This window comes from Bemisia tabaci, chromosome 1 (assembly GCF_918797505.1).
Source record: "Bemisia tabaci chromosome 1, PGI_BMITA_v3".
Classification (NCBI taxonomy): domain Eukaryota; kingdom Metazoa; phylum Arthropoda; class Insecta; order Hemiptera; family Aleyrodidae; genus Bemisia; species Bemisia tabaci.
This window is the reverse complement of record NC_092793.1, coordinates 66401527-66420673: the sequence shown is the minus strand read 5'-3', so window position 1 is coordinate 66420673 and position 19147 is coordinate 66401527. Positions and strand designations below refer to the sequence as shown.

General features: G+C 42.3%; 1 protein-coding gene across 1 annotated transcript in view; it reads left to right on the top strand.

The window, feature by feature from the left end:
* The window catches only part of Atg16 (Autophagy-related 16), a 359788-nt gene that overhangs the window by 334019 nt on the left and 6622 nt on the right, over positions 1-19147 (top strand). Inside the window, exons 8-11 of the mRNA XM_019047805.2 lie at positions 12295-12415; positions 16331-16510; positions 17562-17646; positions 18103-18252. Coding sequence (XP_018903350.1) covers positions 12295-12415; positions 16331-16510; positions 17562-17646; positions 18103-18252 — 536 coding nt within the window. The remainder of the gene's footprint in view (positions 1-12294; positions 12416-16330; positions 16511-17561; positions 17647-18102; positions 18253-19147) is intronic.

The window sequence follows — 19147 nt, the reverse complement described above, 5'->3', positions numbered from 1 at the left end:
AAAATGAGCGGAGCCTATGCAGTTATACAATGTCCGTGTTTAGTGTTACTTTGTGGTTCTTTTTTGTATCTGACTAATCTAAGGCTCCACACAATTTCGTGTTAAATTGATCCAACCCGCAGGTAACTCTGAGACATCGGGACATGAAGAACATGTCCTGCGGAACTTGTGTACTCTTATTTTCCTCACCATACTCTGAGATTGTGACTTGTGAGTGATTAACGCATTGGATCAGCACCGATGCGTTCCAGGTTCGATCCTGCTGGCTGATTCTTCAAATTAGTAGAAAAAGCTGTCGACAAAGAAGACAAAATGGATATGGAGGGATTCTATTGGTAGAAGCGGGTGGTTGCAATGGACCTAGGAGGTCGGTGATCAATCCATCATTTATCCCCTTAGTCCATAAGAACTACCTATTTCAACCAATAGAATACACCATACTCCCTATTCTTCTTTGTCTATCGCATTGTCTACCAATTTCAACACTCAGCCCGCTGGCGCCTGGCGCCCAAAGGAATAAATTTTAACGAGGTCGCAGATTTTCAACGCAAAGATTTGGTCGATTTGACAAAGGGAAAACTAGACCTAAAAAATTAACCGACAGCTTGTGTTACTCCGTGTTTAACTTCCGATGAGAACACAAAATTTTGATTAGAAGAGAAAATTAAGTATATTGCCAGTGATGTAGAAAAGGTGGAAAAAGTTTTACCTTATTCCAAAATACCAAACCTATGTTCAATGGTAGGCTGCTCGCCTGGGCATTATGGAATAAGGTAAAACTTTTTCCACCTTTTCTGCACCACTGGCAATATACATACTTTTCTCTTCTAATTACTAATAAGTGATGTAAAATGCAATCACTCAATCAGCAAAATTTGGAAAAAATTTCTTACTGTGTCGAGTTGGGAAGTCGGGCAATTTGATTGAAAGCATATCGTGAAGGAGGGCTACAAGTAGGGGGAGGGCCGGGAATGACACGGGCAGTAATAAGCTTCTGTTCCGTACGGACTGCGGACTGCGGAGCCGAGCGTTGAGACTACTTTTAATTACTAACGGCGTTACGTTCTCCGTACTCGGGTTACATCTAACATCTAGATCTGCCTCGGCGACTGCAACTCCTTGTTCCATAAAACCTTGACACTGAGCCGCGCTTTCCGCTCACGTAACAACCATTGGCTCCCGACCCCACCGGCCACTGCCCCACAATAGTCCCGAACACCCATCAACCCGACCAAAGCTCAAACCCCGACGCAATAGTGCAATTTCCGTCTCCTGCAGCCTCATTGTTGAAATTTTGCGGTTGTCGGAGACATAGATGACGTAAGTTAAAAGGCGGAGCGTGATTGGTTGGCTATGTCTTATCGCTACTTTACTGTGCCTTTGTCCGTTGGAATGAACGACATACTGTCGGAAACTTAAGAGGTGCCTTCAGCTTGTCGTGAGTTCCACCCGACGTAGGCACGATAAAGCAGCGATAAGACATAGCCGACCAATCACGCTCCGCCTTTTAACCTATGTCATCTACCCCGACAAACACAAAATTTCAAAAATCAGGCTGCAGACCCAGCCATGGCTACCGCTAAAAGCGGTGCCCTAAAATAAAACACCCACCCCCAAACTCCGCTCCCAGCTAGGAGCAACCTGTGGCGGCTGTGTGGGAGCTCACAGTCAAGGAATACCGGGAAATCTCAGGGAATTTCAACAAGTCAAGGAAAACCCTTGTCAGAGAAAAGTTGTGCTAAAACTTATACTAGCTTTCTACATATAGAATGGGCTTGACGTTTGGAACGACACAATTTGCTCAAAAATTATTTCTAATTATGTCTTTTTACGCATCTGGCGTATCTTTAATACTGTCAGGGATTTGACCAAAATGTGTCAGGCAAAGCAGGAGAATGTCAGGGACTCAACCAAATTGCGTCAGGGAAAGTAGGAAAATGTCAGGGAATTTCATTCTGCGTCAACCCTGGATCCGCGCACCCTCCTCCCTCCTACTACCGCAAGACTTGCTCGAACGAAATTCGTAGACTGAAGCAGTGAAGGGAAAGCGGAGTGGCGATTAAAATTGTAAGGAGAGATGAAAACGAATGGTAAATGTTTCAGGATAGTAATTTCTTTTTCAAGTCGAGCCGAAGATGTTTAAACGGAAATTATTCTCAGCGTCCTCCGCGATGAGGTTACGGGCGGTCTAGTATATTTTCGTGTCAATTGCGAGCGTAATTACGCATTTGAATTCAGCAGTTTTAAGCTTCGAAATTGTGGGAGATATACTTAATTTTTTTTTTCAGTTTCGCTTAGCATTCAGCACTGCCGTTTTTGCTGCAACCATAAACCGTCGTAACTTCGGTTTGGTATTACGAATTAGGCTAAGGTGCTTCAGCATCTCAGAAATTCTGACGGGTACTGACGGCTTAAGGGGTCCCGACAGGACTCCTGTAAGGGCTTTCAAAACTTGTTAAACCCTCTTAAAGGAGGACTTTTGGTTTTAAGGGGAGCCCACTCGAGAAAAGGAGCCTTGAAAACGTAGCAATACCCCAAGAATGTTCAATTCAGACAGACACCGGGCGTTTTTCGTGCGAAATTGTGCTCCTGACACTCATCACTGCTTTCATATGGTATTAAATACTCATATTTTTAGTGTAGTAAGGTCCTTTTCCCTGTAAACAGTTGTATAATTATCCAGCCCTCGTGAGGCCATTACCACTACTGCCCATGACTGAGTTCGACCCCACCTACTGTGCGGCCGCCATGGTGGGGGAGGGCGGGGTACCAACGTAATCGAGTAACGTTACTGGAGAATTTTCGCACATAAATTATGCTTTCATTGTCGTCAGCTACGATTGCTGCGAATGCGAAATGTTTTGCGCGAGCTTCGACGCTTGCTCCTTGGCTCCCGGTCGTTTCCGCCTTACCGCCCCCAACCCCCCCCCCCCTCCCCCCTCCCCGCCCGGCCGTTCCTCGGCAGAAGAGGAGCACCGGTTTCGAATCGGCGGTCGATACTTGATTATCGAGATAAGTTAAGTCTGATCTGGTTGGTGAAGGTACAAGGCAAACTTTTTAGGCTCTGAGGCTAAAATTGTTTGAAGAGACCTCATTCCACCCTCCTCTACTTCTCTTACGGCACTCCGAGCGAGGGAAAGAAGTTCACCGTGTTTCTTCTGCGCTGTTAGAACTTGATAATCATGCTATCTTCAGCGGCACAATGGGCTTATTTAATGGCCACGTCATTCCCGCGATATTCGATTTATCACTGTTTGCCTTGAAAAAGAGGATGAGCCTGTTGCATACTTCAGCTTCAGCAAAAAGAAGAGTTATTTCTCTTAGAAAATGTCTCAAAAATCACGATGAGCGCATTGGGAAAGTCTGCATTACCTACCCAACTTCACAATCTGCGCAGGAAATATGCGTTTTTTTAGGCTTCCCGGTTAAAAAACAGCCAAAAACTATCCTTGCTAACTAGGATGCTAAACAGTATTCAACATGGCTGTGGCCTGTGACTAACGCTTCCGCCTGCAAATCAAGAGGGAGCACCATGGTCTGATGACCATGACCACTGCGTTGATTTATCAACTCAAGGAAAATGTGAACGTACACACACCTGTTGGTAAGATCCCGTCTCGTCCCGTGTGTTTTGGCGGGTCGGCGTCGGTCATGTTGAATATCTCGTAGCATCCTAGTGTGCAAGGATTTACTGGAATGACTCCTCTCACAAAATTTTCACATGTGCCGTAGTGCCGTTTTTGAAGCGGGAAGCTTAAAAGAATGCATATTTCTGACGCAGATTGTGAAGTTAGGAGTGTGTTTCACTCTTTCCGAATGTGCTCATCGTGACTTTTGAGCCTTTTTATAGAAGAAGAAACTCTTCTTTTTGCTCTAGCTGAAAATTGCAACAGGCTCATTCTCAAAGAACATCATATAAATAATTAGAACGAAACCGGTGTCCGTGATTTACCGTGCAGGGTATTCTCTCGTAAAACTTGGAGTGTATAGAGTTAAATGCAGCGGGCTGATTGTTGAAATTGATAGACATAACTTTGGACAAATAATACAAACGGAATATGGAGGGATCCTATTGGTGGTAGTTGCAAGCGACGAAGGAGTTAGGTAATACGCAAACTATTGGCAACCCACGAGAGATCCAATAGTTAGTCCATCATTTAGCCCCTTAGTCTACAAGAACCACCCATTTCAATCAATAGGATCGCTATATAGTCCATATGTCTTCTTTGTCTATCGCTTTGTCTATCAATTTCAAGAATCAGCCCGCAGGCGGTTATCGGGACGCTGGAGAAAGGAGTTGATACGAGTGCATGGAAGCATGAGTACTGTGAGCCTGTTCGAAAAACGGAGGTGGCGGTCTCGAAAATCCCCTTAGTCTACAAGAACCACCCATTTCCAGCAACTGGATCGCTCCATACTCCCTATCTCTTCTTTGTCTATAGCTTTGTCTATCAATATCAAGAAACAGCCGCGGTTATCTAGAGGCTGGAGGAAGGAGGTGATACGAGTGCATGGACGCATGGTGCGTTGGAAGAACGGAGGTGGCGGTCTCGAAAATGGCCCGTTTGTTTTTTTCCCATTACTCCACCCAAAATGAGACTAATCTGGGCCGAGTAATCCGAGCCAAGACCCAATTTCGGTCTCATTATGGGTGGCCCCCAATTTCCGAGGCGAAAAGCCCGCTTTTCGGGGGCCGCGGCGGACTGGAAGGTGCAAGGTGCAAGGTGCCCGTTAACATGACCCCGGGGCCCTTGCCGCGGTCATTAGCTGCGTTTGTGCGAGCTTCCTTCTTCGGTTACAGCACCGCGATCTTATCTCCATCCTTCCGAGTCGCGAGTCCAAATGAAATCGGAGCAAGCGCCACTGACCTCGGAAACCTCAGAAAAGTGGGAAAACAGCGGTTTCTTTAATTAAATTTAAAAAAAACAAAAGAGTAAAAAAAGTGTGATGAAATGATGAACATCTCCTCGTCTATCTTGAGTCCTCGTAGAGAGAGCTAAAAAGCTAGGAGCTAGGATCCATTTTTGATCGGCTTCTCTTCTTCGTCTCTGGTTGGCTCTCATAGACGTAGCACATGTAAGTTAGAAGCGGTATTCTCTCGAAAGAAATGAAAGTCGCATTTATCTTCTTAATGTAAAATGAACAATTAAAGACGTAAAAGATGCATGTCGGGGGCTAAAGGAAGAATGCCGCCTAACTACAGCAGAGTCTCGATTATCCACGATAATTGGGACCGGAGATATCGCGGATGATCGAAAATCGCGGATAATCCGAATCTACGCAAGACGGCCGGAAAAAGTCGTCGGAAAGACTGTATTTTAAAGGAATCAGTAAAGGCACATGCCATGCATTAGAAAAGAATATAATTACTAACTAAGAATCAATAAACGTTACCTGTTAAACAAATTAAACTTCATTTCTTGATGGAAAGATGGTTTTTCCAAAGAGGAGAGGAATGACCTCGAATTTCTCCGTTCGGTCCCGGTCGCTTTCGAAAGAAATAGAAAAAGTTAAAAAAAAAAGTCCGCTCCACAGATCGCGGTTAATCCGAATCGCGGATAACCGAGGCGCGGATAATCGAGACTCTACACGGAGAAAAAAACTTCGTTAGTGGGACCCAAAGTTTAGGTCGTATGGATCTCTGAAGTTTTCGGATTGAGCATCTGAACACTTTAGATCTCGCTGTCGAGGTTCGGATCACACATCTGAAACTTCAGTTCTTACATCTGAAGTACTTCGGTTCTCACATCCGAAAAACTTCGGTTCTCACATCTGAAGTACTTCAGATGTAAGAACTGAAGTTTCAGGTGTGGGATCCGAACCTCGACAGCTAGATCTAAAGTGTTCAGATGCTCAATCTGAAAACTTCTGGGATCCACATGACCTAAACTTCTGGGATCCACATGACCTAAACTTCGGGTCCCACGCGCGAGATTTTTTCCTTCGTGTATTGTAATAATTTTGGCGAAAATGAGTCAACAACTTAGCGCATTCTTGAGTATGAAATACGCAAGCTGATGTTTATGGTTTTTTTCAAACGTACGTACACGGAGAAAAAAACCTCGTGCGTGGGACCCAAAGTTTAGGTCACATGGATCTCTGAAGTTTTCAGATTGAGTATCTGAACACTTAAGGTCTAGCTGTCGAGGTTCGGATCACACATCTGAAACTTTAGTTCTTACATCTGAAGTACTTCGGTTTTCACATCCGAAACACTTCGGTTTTCACATCTGAAGTACTTTAGATGTAAGAACTGAAGTACTTCAGATGCAAGAACTGAAGTTTCAGATGTCTGACCTGAACTTTGGCAGTTAGACCTTAAGTGTTCAGATGCTCAATCCGAAAACTTCAGAGATCCATATGACCTAAACTTTGGGTCCCACGCACGAAGTTTTTTTCTCCGTGTACACGTAGAAAATGGAAGAGTCTAAAAGTTGAGAGAGAAATTTAAGAGATTCCGATTGATGACAGCGCGTCTGGAGCTGAAGCGTGGGTGGATACTTTCGCTTGATGGCGACGGAGCGATGAGGAAGATTCCTCGGCGGTGGCGGGAGTCGCCGGGCGCGAGACGTGGACGCGGACGTCGGACGTGGACGACGCCGAGCACTAGGACGATGGTATCGACGGCGACGCGTCATAGGTCGACGCTATGGGGAGTTAATGGACGATAAAGATCCTTGAAGACGCCGCTGATAACGCGGGTCGCTTCGATTGTTTTACGAGGAGGAGGAGGCGCGGCCTGGGCTCGGAACCCGGACCCGCGCAATTTGTGCTTAACCTTTGTCCTCAAATATTAAAATAGAGACCGTGGACGGCGGCGTCTGAGGATGCACCGCGTCGGGACAAATTCTCGCTTCTCACAACTGCCCCGTACTCGTTCTTATTGGTCATGCCCGCGCTGACCCGTTAACACATTTCCCCCAGCCGGAGTGGCCCTTTCAACGTCACATCCAGAATCTAAGCACGTCCTTTCGATTTAAAAACACTTCGCACGCTCTTCTCAAAGGACCCTAGAAAACCTATAATGCTAATGCTACAATAAGATAATTACATTTCTTCCCTCAACAATTGCACTGGAAAAAAAGTCGCTTGAATCTAGAGTCCAGACTCTTAAAAACATTGACAAGCAAAAACACTCTTGATTCCATTGGGTTTTTGCTTAAATTGAGAACCAAGCTTCTTAATCTAACCGTATTTCTTTTTGATTCAAGCAAATCTCCGATTGAATCAAGAGTATTTTTTTTGTCATGGTTTTCAAGAGTCTGGACTCTAGATCCAAGCGATTTTTTTTCCCAGTGTGTCAGACTCGGCAAAAAATGGAAATTCCGTTTTATCGTCGTTACTAGGGCTAATGAACGATACCGCTTATCTGCAAAATGACGATTCTGCAGGACGAAGAAGAAATTTCGTCATTTTTGTAATTTTGTGGTTAGATTTTCAATTTGTTTTATACAATACAGCGTCTTTACAGCGCTACCGTGCGGAATTGGAAAAACTAAAAACATCAGCTTGCGTATTTAATACTGAAGAATGCAGCGAAGTTACTGAATCGTTTTCGACAAAATTATCAGTTATGTGGCATTGTTCCTCAGCCGTCGATATGCATCTTTTTTTTTTCTTGAAGGAATTTTATTTAAATATAACGTAACTACTACAAGTATTTCCTTGTATCTATCTTCATGGTTTAAAACTGAAACGAAACAAATTGCATTAATTTTACATGGTAACGTTAGATAATACGATGATTGTATGCATCTTTCAAGTCTTTTATTTGGCGTGTGGGAAGTTTAAATTGACGATAATGAAAAACAAGCACATAAGATGAATTTTTCCACTCCCGATTTGTTTGATGAACGTATACAATGGTGCTAGATTTTTAAACCTGAAAGGCAACAAGTCTCCAAGAATTTTAAGATATACGGATATTTCAAGGTTTCTGAATACAAAATTGTTCGTCTTCCACCGGATTGCTCAGACATTTTAAACAAGAAAACTCCTCTCAAGATACAAAAAGATACAATTTCTTAAACTATATGTCCAGAGAGGCTAGTAGAAGTTGAATGTAGAAAGAGCGAACTGTAAAATTTGTTAGAGACTTAACAATATCTATGTTTCGAGTGCCAAAAGTTGAACTCTGCTTCTGAAGATAATACAGTGCTAAACTAAAACAGAAGTTGGAGAAAATTCGAAGCTTGAGTCATGGCCAGCTTGTGCTTTTAGGGGAAAAATTTGACAGGTCAGTGTCTGGTATTGGAATTTTTCAAACTCTAGTAGCGGAGCTAGTGATGTGACACGCATCTATAATACCGCATCTTGAATCTGTATGCAGCTGGCATCGTATTGCACCGTCATGCAACGTAACTCCCTTTGTTGTCAGACGCTGTCTCTACTCATTTTTCATGAATTTACAGGGAACGGAGTCAACGCGACTATCTCAACGTAGATACCCGAAGAATTTGGCACTCGAAACATAGATATTGTTCAGTCTCTCACGAATTTTACAGTTCGCTCTTTCTGCATTCAACTTCTACTAGCCTCTCGGGACATAGTTTAGGAGTTTCAATTTCGATCATTTCTTCAAAAGCTTTAATTATTTACCAAACCGAAAACTGATCCCTAAAATAATAAGGGGAAGAAGGAATGATCAGACTTGAGCGAGATCGCGTGGTGCCATTCGTTTTGATCGGTTACTTGATCTCCTCTATTGATGTGAATTTGAAAGTAATACATATTGCCAGTTCACAATTTTTGATTGAACCGATAAGGAAGGTCACCCGAACCAACCGCCCAGTAAAAAATATACCAGTGGTAAATTGCTCGGGCTGAAAGTTGCACAAAATGAACTAAGTATAATGAACATTTTAAAGAACAATGTCCCGCTATGCAATATACACGGAGGAAAAAACTTCGTGCGTGGGACCCGAAGTTGAGGTCATATGGATCTCTGAAGTTTTCGGATCACGTATCTGAGGTCGAGCTGCCGAAGTACGGGTCAGACATCTGAAGTACTTCGATGTATACCGAAGGGTTCGGGTCACACATCTGAAGTACTCCGGTATACATACCGAAGTGCCTCGATGTCTGACCCGAACTTCGGCAGCTCGACCTCAAATTTTCGAATGCATGATCAGAAAACTTCAGAGATCCATATGACCTCAACTTCGAGTCCCATGCACGAAGTTTTTTTTCTCTGTTTACAATTATATTGAAAAAAGAAAGAAAAATATTTTTTTGAAATGAGGTTGGCAGAGAGACCCCTATTCGTAGTATTGCAAATCAGAGGTTCAAGAAAAATGAACATAGAGCTGCAAATGTGGCAATTCTAGTTTGATTTCGTGGTCATAAAAGTCCTGCATTTGGCGAAGCTCTGCACAAAGAATTATGGAGCGCATACATCGCGCCAACTTCATTCATAATCTCAGACAAATCACGTCAGCCGTGTTTGTCACCATAGCCCACTTCACACGCTGAAAGTAGGAGCTGAACGTCGGTTTTATCGGAGCACATTTCTCGATTGGCTCCTTGAATTTTAAGGGATATTGCGCATATAACCAGCAATCTTAGTGAACCTAGTGAAATTTTGTTGATTGTTTCAGCCTAGAAAAATCTCATCGTCGCGAGAACTCTCTCGTCGCATCTAAAATATCATTCGACGTAACTAAGTGTCTCCTGGGCGCAAATAATATTCTAATCAGCGCAAACCAGAAAATGCTACAGAAACGCTTTAATTTATCGTTTTTTGCCGGGTTTTGGCTCGTTTTGTTCAGGATTTGGTTGAAAATTAGATACTCGAGTCTGATTGGTCCAGATGCCAACGGTGATGCATGAGTCATCTATCCAAAAAATTAAAGAAGTCCAGTCGCGAAAACTCGCCTCTAGTAATATTCAGTGTATTGTAGGAGTTAGAGTAGCTCGACAGTTAACTTCTGGGCCACTGTACAACGTAGTGTCGCCGCGGAAGCGATTTAGAGATGGAAACCGTCAGGACATATGCAGCGAGCGCCGGCCTGGGAACCGATATTCTAATCAGATTAGAAACGCATGCATGGGGATTACGAATGGGCATTGTGCAGCTAATCTGGAGCAGGAAAATGTAGCCGACAAGAGAAAAATTTGGGTCACACGCAAAGAAGATGCGCAGGGAGCAGGGAGTACTCGCAACTTTTAATCCTGTACCTCATCCCCCCTCTCTTCCCCACGCCCCCCGGGTCGCAATGACTATCCCTCCCATTGAGGACCAATATGAGACGCAGTCACACAGTAGGATAGAATCGTGATTTGTCCGAGCGAACATCAATAGAAATGCACCATGTAAGATGTAAATGCTCTGCGCAACTAGGACATCTTCAAATAAATGCCATGGATCTCAAGTAAGGTATGAATTTAGGCAGTATGTTTCGTGTTTGACGTGTTTTTCGTGTATGTTGTAACGAGGACGCTCCATGAAGGGATGGCGGCTGGGCGTTATCAAAGGGATGCTGCATTGTCAGTTGCCCGACAACCTTTGAGAAGAAAGGCACACGTGGCGTTTGGGTGTCGCAGAACGGCAGAGTGCGTTGCATGAGCACTTTTATGTATGTTTGTGTGTTTCGTGTTTTCTTTCCAACATCTCACTTGAAAAGTAATTCTCACAACGGTAGCTTCCAAAATAAGCTTATCCGGTTGATATAAGTGTTTGCAAATAACGTTAGTTAAATCGCAAGATACAAATGACGTTATTTTTATCTTCCATCGTCATTGATCCATAGTCATTGTTGAAAGCTCTCGTTTAAATTTCAATTAAAAGTTGATCTCGTAGCTTGCGGTTGTTTAAAGCGTTTTGTACTTACGTTAAAATTGGAGAGAAAAAATGCAGGTAATGCACTTTTTTAATGCACACTGTGTCTAGAGGCTCTATTTTTACCTACCTATCATTTATGCATTCGTGAGTAGAATACGTCCTCGCATTTGACTTTGGATTTTTCCCCAACGGAGAAACCATAGTCATAGGTCCAATCAGCGTTGGACACAAAAACACATTGGATCCAGAGTCCAGACTCTTGAAAACATTGACAAGAAAAAATACTCTTGATTCAATCGGATTTTTGCTTGAATCAAAACTAAATCCGCTCAAATTAAGAGGCTTGGTTCTTGATTTAAGCTAGATTCTGATTGAATCAAGTCTTCATACTTTTTCTTGTCGATGTTTTTAAGAGTCTGGACTCCAGATCCAATGTGTTTTTTTTCCAGTGAAATAGATTTCGTAATAAGTTGCAATTATTACAATAAAATGAATTAATATTATTATTTCTCACTGTCGAGTATCCAAACCTATTGACTTTTTTTTAGTATCATGGATTTTATTCCGGAAAATCGTCACTACTACCTCCGTGTGCGACATGGAAATGGCATCCGAGTTGTGAGTGACAAAAGCCGCCGCCTCAGTCGCGAGCATCACGTCTACGTCCCGCGTCCCATTCAGATCCGAAACGGCGAGTCTCCAAGTAGCCCCCCCCCCCCCCCCCCCGCCATCTTCCCATTCGCAAAGCTCTCACTAATGAAAAAATATTTAAATGCCGGTGACAAAGGAAGCCCCCCGCTGTTGGGAGCAACACACTGACCCACCGAGGCACCAAGTAGTAACAGTCGTTCCGAGCCCGAGTCGGCTCCCAATAAATGTCTTCCGTCGCTTTCCTTTTCATCCGTCGTCGCCTCGCCACTGTCCTAGTTGATCAACTTTGGATCCGTCTTACGCATCCCGTCGTCGGTCGCCTCAGCCCTTAAAAACAAACTTCCGATCTGTAGTTTTCGGTCGAGTTGATCCAGTGAGTTTTCGGTCGTAATAACTGAATTTCGATCTAGATCATCCAAGTTTTCCATAGAGAGAATACATATCGACGGTGTAAGTCGGCAATCACATGACTCGGTTTGCGACGTCGCAGACTCCCTATCATACTTTATTTTTTAAATGGAAAACTGCTCAACGGCAATTCTTTGAAACTGCCGTGATGTTCTTCCTCTGTGCGAAGAAAATTCTGCGAAAACTACAAGGAATGATGTCTATTTGTTCAACTTGTCAACTTGTTAGCGACAAGGAGCGTGGAAGGAAATCAGAAGGTGTCAATTGCCTGATGATCTATGGGAGGATAGGCGGCAATGGCGAATGGGTGTCGCAGAGCGCGAACTGCACTGCAAAAGCGGCTGTTATGTATGTATGGCCAGAAAAAACTTCGGAAAAATTAAAAGAAAAAAACTTGACTGAATAAGTCTTTTGATTGCTAACACGCTAACAAGTGCTCTTTTCTCATGTTTCAGCATTGTTTGACCGGTCACTCAGGAAAAGTTTTAGCTGCTAAATTTCTAGGAGAGGCCACCAAAGTAGCAACAGGGAGCCATGATAGAGTGCTCAAAATCTGGGACCTTAGAAGTAGAGCCTGTAAGTATTTGTCACGAACTGTTTCATGGGTAGTTTCGCGGGTGGAAGTCATACTTATATTTGCTAATCTTAGAGATTCGAATTTTTGAAGATCTCACATTTTTGAGTGCCTCCCTAACTTTTTCTAGGTTGGTATTTATATTTATTTCACTAACAACAGCAGCTATAGACAAAAATTAGGCATTGGAGCCGTGTGATTGGTCAGTTCTGTCTTTGGCGATCTCACTGGCTATCCGGCGATGAGCTACAAGGAGGTCGATTATTGAATCGTTATAAACGACCTTGATCGACAAATTTCCATTATGCTATTTACCGGTTCAATAATTGACCCACAGCACCTTCTTCGATAATCAACAAGGATCGCTTCCTGGCCAGTGATAGTATGCCACAGGGAAATCGAGGTTTTTTCAACCAACTTACCACATATGACTCACAATCAGTTGGCAGCTCACAATTGGTCCGAAAACAAAAATTGGTTGGGGTTTTCCGGGGTCACCATATTGCGCTTTCTCAGCTCTACAGTTAAAATTTGTGCCCTCAGAGTCTGCTAGTGTAGCCCTACACGTTTTCTCTGTATTGATTTCATCCAGTTTTAGGACATTTCGTCAACGATTTTTTGTCCGCGCACCTGTTTTTTCCAGTAATTTACGTCCACGCGTTTTTTCGGCACAGGAGTTTTGGTCCACGTGCCAGTTGAGACCCAAAGTTAATTGGCCCACATGTAAACACAAATGACAATTGCTCACGACGTTTTTGGGTGAAAATGTATAATGTCTTGGAAGAATGAGGGTTTGCTTGTTTTTATGTTTTGTCTGTTTGGTCCAACGGAGAATAATATATAGTTGAGAGTTTTGGTAAAAATGGGGGAGCGTCAAGTCCATGAGACAAAATTCACTAAAACTCTCTACACCTCCTTGGTGTAACAGTACTTAATTATCTTTCAAGAAATTCCCACCTTGTTATACCTGAACCGGATAAACCTCTATATTTGCCTCAGCTAAAGGCTCTTAGATTTTCCCTGTGTCCGATAAGTATCTTGATTTATTTTGCGAGGAAAGATCTGTACTTTTAAAGGATGCCTGTCATTCTTAATACGCTCAATTACGTATAATACTGTGCAACATCTCTGTTGTGAAATAGTTGCTTCAGTCGCCGTCGCACGGCGGGCGGGCGCGGGCGGCCAGCGCGGATCGCGCATTGGCGCCTACAAACCTAAGTGGATACTTCAAGCATTGTGCAATGCGTGAAGTATCCACTTAGGTTTGCAGGCGACCGTGAGCCTCTCGCGCTGGCAGCACGCCGCTCCGCTCTGTTCGGCTTTAATATTTATACTCGCATAGTCAGCGTTTTTTAACTCATGATTTTGAAATGTTTGCACACTCTGCATTGATTATTCTCATTTAAATTGATGGAAAAAAATATTTATCAATTACATATATTAAAGGAGAATAATAATATAATGTGTGTTTTTTAAATATTGGTGGTTCCGTGTCATTTAATGATTTCCAAAGCACTTTACTTTTTTCTTTTACATTTTGTGCTTTTATTGTGCTGCAGCGAGGTGTACGCGCAACCAAACGCTCAAAATTTGACATAAAAGATCGATGTACAAATGGATTAAAACTAAAGATTGCGTGCTTCTTGTTTTTTTCCCTCTTTTATTCATTTTTGCAGTTTCTGTCGGCACAACTGCGGCTCATTGAGATTAATGTCGATTGGAAAAGGTTTTACAAACATTTGTCACGTTTTAAAAATATAAATGTATTCAAAATGAAGTAATAATTTCGTAAAGAAAAAATTAAAAAAATAAAAAAAAAGTACCTATACATGTATAAGGTATATTGTACATCGAATATTTTAAGGATAGAAATAAAACCAAATATTCACCAATGACAATTTAAAAAGATGATTCAAAAGGAGAAAGTAATAACATTTCATTTAGAAAATGAGCAACCATAACAACACCTCCTTCTTTCTCAATTTCTCATTTCCATATTGTAAATATAATTTTAAATACCGACTAAAATATAACGCTTGGACCAAGTCACTGTTGCTTTTTTACGTGTAGGCGTAAACTATTGGCCAAAAAAGGTGCGCGGACAAAAAATCGTTGACAAAATGTCCTGAAACCATTTCATCCAGGAAATACTTCAGTGTTAGTTTCTCGCACTGCAACAACTGATGATGCACATATTCAATAATCTGTTCGGTAGGCATGGTTCAGTGACATTCAGCAACCATCATTCTGAGGCATGGAGAGAAAAAGAGTGTGTGTGTATTCTATGTAAACATGGCATTTCACGATGATACCACTATTCAACAATGCGAGAGCTTGTGTAACCTACGTCAAAAATTGTAGGTAAACTTCTGATACGTTATTGGAATAGCCTCTTCAACTTTCATGTCTGTGCGAATTCCGAATACATAAGCGTGGCATTTACGATACCACGATTCGACCACGTGGGAGTTCGTGTTGCCTACACTGAAAGTTGAAGGCAATCTCGCGTCAGTTAAGAAAATCATAAATCCCTCTTTGACTAAGGACGAAGTTCTTTCTCGGCGTGTACATTCTCACACGCCAAGTGGAATAGCTCGCGCACAGTCGCATGTTGTTACCGAGCGCTCGTAAACTCAATAAAAGTGAGCGCCGAAGTAACAGAGGGGTTGCGGCGAGCTTCCGGGGAGACGCTGCAGCATGGGAAGAGGAGGGGGGGGGGGTTTAGGATGAACCACAATTACACAATTATAGCTCGGTGACCCAGCGGCGCCCGGGACGAAATTGCCGGTAAAGACACGGCTGCTCGGCCGCACCGCGCCGGCCGCGTCGCGTCGGGCCGGGCCGGGCCGTCGAACGTCGTGACTTTTGACTTATGACACGATTCGGGATTCGGACATGGTCCCCCACGTGTTCCACATACCCAGATACCCGGCGCCTCGCCCTCCCCCGCGGTCATGACTTTCCCTCTTCCTTCCGATCGCGCGGCGTCGGGCACCGTGAAATTTCCTCCGAGCTTCCGCGACCGTGCAGTCGGTTACCGCGCCGCTGCCTCCTCATTCACCGATTGCTCGTCTTCGAAATACAGGAGGGTCTCATTCATCCGCGACTCGTGCAGTGGCGTAGCATGAATGATCGATTATCGACTTTCCCCATTTGTAGCTATGGTAAATGATCGATTGTTAAGGTGTTCGTTGATCAACTTTTCAGTTTTCCCAAGAATTTCTCGACTTTCCCACCTTTTCCAAACGGCAACTATAAACCATGTTGTTCCCACTGGATATAATATAGTTTCTTCGGGACAAGTGATGGAAAATTTTGACTGAGCACTTCCTTATCCTCATAACTTGAAGCACTGAGCGTTGATGAGCGTTCGGGATTATGTTGAATTGATGTTCTGCTTCATGCGCGCGCAGAGATTTGAAACTCGGGAGCCTTCCATGAAAATCCGCCAAGCGTTGAATATTTCCCGGTCAAAGAACCTTCCCTGATGCCCTGAGGGATCCTTAAAGATTTTCAACTTGAAGCGCCTTCATTTTATTATTCGCGCATTGATATTCTATGCTTTGCCCCACAGTTAGTTGAATGCAGTCGCAAACTCCAACTCAACTCCGCGCGAAATGGTCGAGCACGTTCAAGTTTTTCCAAGGTATCCAGATACTCAGAGGAAATTGAAAAAAATAGAAAGAAAAGAAATTTCACGTCTTCATACACCAGTTCTTCCTTTAAAAATCTTCTGAGCATTTTTTTTAAAGTCGAATAATTCTGTTTATCTTTTAGGCCTCTTGTTGAAGGGGAAAAAATACACCTTTATTTGGTCAGTATTTTAAATTTTACCAGTCACTATCGCATTGCCATTTTTCATTGTTATCATAAGCAGTAGGTGACTTATTTTTTAACCTTTAAATGAAATGTTGCAGGTGTGGAAACGAAGTTTGCCGGCTCTTGTTGTAATGATCTAGTTCCAGCCGACAGCTCTGGCACTACCATCATTAGTGGTCATTTTGACAAGAAAATTAGATTTTGGGACACAAGAACAGAATCTGCCAATAAAGAAATAGAAGTACAAGGAAAAGTTACCTCTCTAGATTTATCTCGTGGTAAAATAATTTTCTTTTTCGATATTTTCCTTCAAGGTATATTCAACAGTATCGCATCAAATCATGAACCAGGGAAACAGTGAAAAATTCTCGAACTTCTAAAATGCCAAATTTTTTCACTTTTTCAGCTCTCTTCGCCTCCCCCCCCCCTCTTATAGAGGATGCTCTCATTGATGATACCACTATTCGTATGTAACGACAGTCATTTTGCATAGCCGGCCAATCGAAGGCAAATCATTGACCCAGGCAACAGGGTACGAATTTCAACAATGTGCTACGTGTTTTTTAGGGAACAAAACTTGCGAGTGTGCCCCCCCCCCCCCACTCCCGGCAACCAAGAAGCTCAACTCCCCGGGGGCCCTTACCTAACATCTAAGGAGCCGAACCCCCCGGGGGCTATCCCACCCGGCATCCGAGAAGTCCAACCTGCAGGGGCTGTCGCACTTGGCATCCAAGAAGCCCAACCCCCCTTGGTATCCAAGGATCTCATCCCCCGAGAATTCCCCCTGGGTATCGAAGGGTCCCGACCATCTCCGCTACACTTGAAGTACCCGATGGGGCGCGGATCATATCATTCATGTTCGAAAATGTATGCGCATTATTTGCCAAAATGGTCAATGAGAGAAATAACTAAGATGCCTAAAAAATAGTCAATGTAAAGCATTAGTAGATAACGCTCAAAGCGATCGAGAGTTTGAAGCAATAAGTTGCAATAAGTTATCGTCTCTTGCTGGCAGATAGACGACATCTTCAACAACTCGTTTACGCAGCTAACTCAAAACTGTCAAAAATTGAGATACGCACTTCTGCACCTTCACCATCGACAATGTATTTAAAAAAGTTCGAATAGCGAAGTATGTAGGTGTGCATACAACCACTTAGTTTTTAATAGGTTTAGAATTTGTTTTCTTAAGACAGGGAGACTTTAAGAATGAAATTTGGAAGATGGACAGTTCACTGATCCTTTAACAGAATTTGCAAATTCTGTGAAATGTCTCCTAACCTTTCACTTTTTTCACACTAATAACGCCTACATTTTATTATTTTACAGATTTTAAATACTTACTCGCCAGTGTCCGAGATGACACCCTTAAAGTAATTGACTTACGCACTTATCAAATCCTATCCACTTTTAGGTAAGTCAATTTCCCGTTTCTTTTAAAAAATCATAGCCTTTCTAGCTTTCTCCTCAATCAGTGGAAAGTTTGAAGTTTTTTGTCAAATTAATTCTGTAAGACAGTTTCATTTACCAATTCAGCATTCAATTGAAATAATAAGACAAGCTTTGTAGGGCCTTTGCCATGTCTCTCTTCTCTCCCAGATATGAGGCAAAAAAAAGTGTTTCAGATTTTTAATTTATATGATTTATTGTTTTATGTACTTATTTCAGTAGGCAAGTACATTCCCATGCCTCTCGTTTTTTTCAAGGATCATGTTCCTCCAACTGAACTTGCATGCAAATATACAGGCAAAAAGACTAAAATTAAGTTCTCAAAAATTGGAATTTTAAAAAAAGTTTTGAAGAGAGAAATGTAAAAATTAAGAAATTAAAGATGGTCCACTTATCTAATAAATTGTATTCCTCCTTTCAGTGCGGACGGGTTTAAAGTAGCATGTGATTATACTCGTGCAGTATTCAATGGAGACTGTAACTATGTCTCTTGTGGGTCTGCAGAAGGTGCTGTCTACGTTTGGGATGTACTGAGCACAAAATTAGAAGTAGTTTTACCAGATGCACACAAGTAAGTATTCCTATGAAAGAATCGTATTCCCTCTCATCTATCTAGCATCATATTTTAAGGTTTAATATTAAATATGAGGACTACTTTTTGAAAAAATATTCAGTCTCTCTGCAAAGCATAAGAGAGCTCTAAAAAATTGTATTGTTCAAATGATCATTCAAGGAATGTGTAAATTATCATTTACTTCAATCAGAGGAATTTTTTGTTCCTGACAGTATTTATGGAGCAGTGAAAAGGATTTTTTCTTGGGGAGGGGGGGGGGGGTGAAGAAAAGCATAATGGGAAGTATGTGAGCTTGTAAAACATATCTATACAAATCCCTTGGATAGGCTTATGCCCATCATAAAGTGCTCCTGTTAGGGTTGTTGAGTAGCTAATGGTTTTTTTTTTTTTTTTTTTTTTTTTTTTTTTAGTTTGTGATAGTCCTTTTCCTTTTTTTTATTAGTCTTTTTTTTGTCAGCACTCCAGCAACAGATTGCTTCTTTTGTCAAATGGTGCAGGAACATATTCGTTCTTTTCCCACAATAATAAATCATTGTATCAACTGAGATTTTACCTAATATGTAAGAGAAACACTAGACCTCTAAGAATCATCAAAACACAAGTGTTTTTATTCGTCAAGAGGAAGGCAAATACAGAATCTACCAAGCTCTCCTTTTCTTTAAACCTTTTAGCTTAGTGCATTCCAGAAACAAACCGAGATTGATATGTATTCAGGGCCGGATTTACCTACTTGCCGCCCATAGGCCGCCCCCTTCTCATTCGTTTTGAAAAATCAATAAAAACCATCTAATGAACGTGCCAGCGGGGGAAGGGTGCATAAGTCGCGTTTACTCATGTTGAACACATTTTTGGGAAAGCCCTGGCAACACTACTAACAAAAGTTCACGAACTT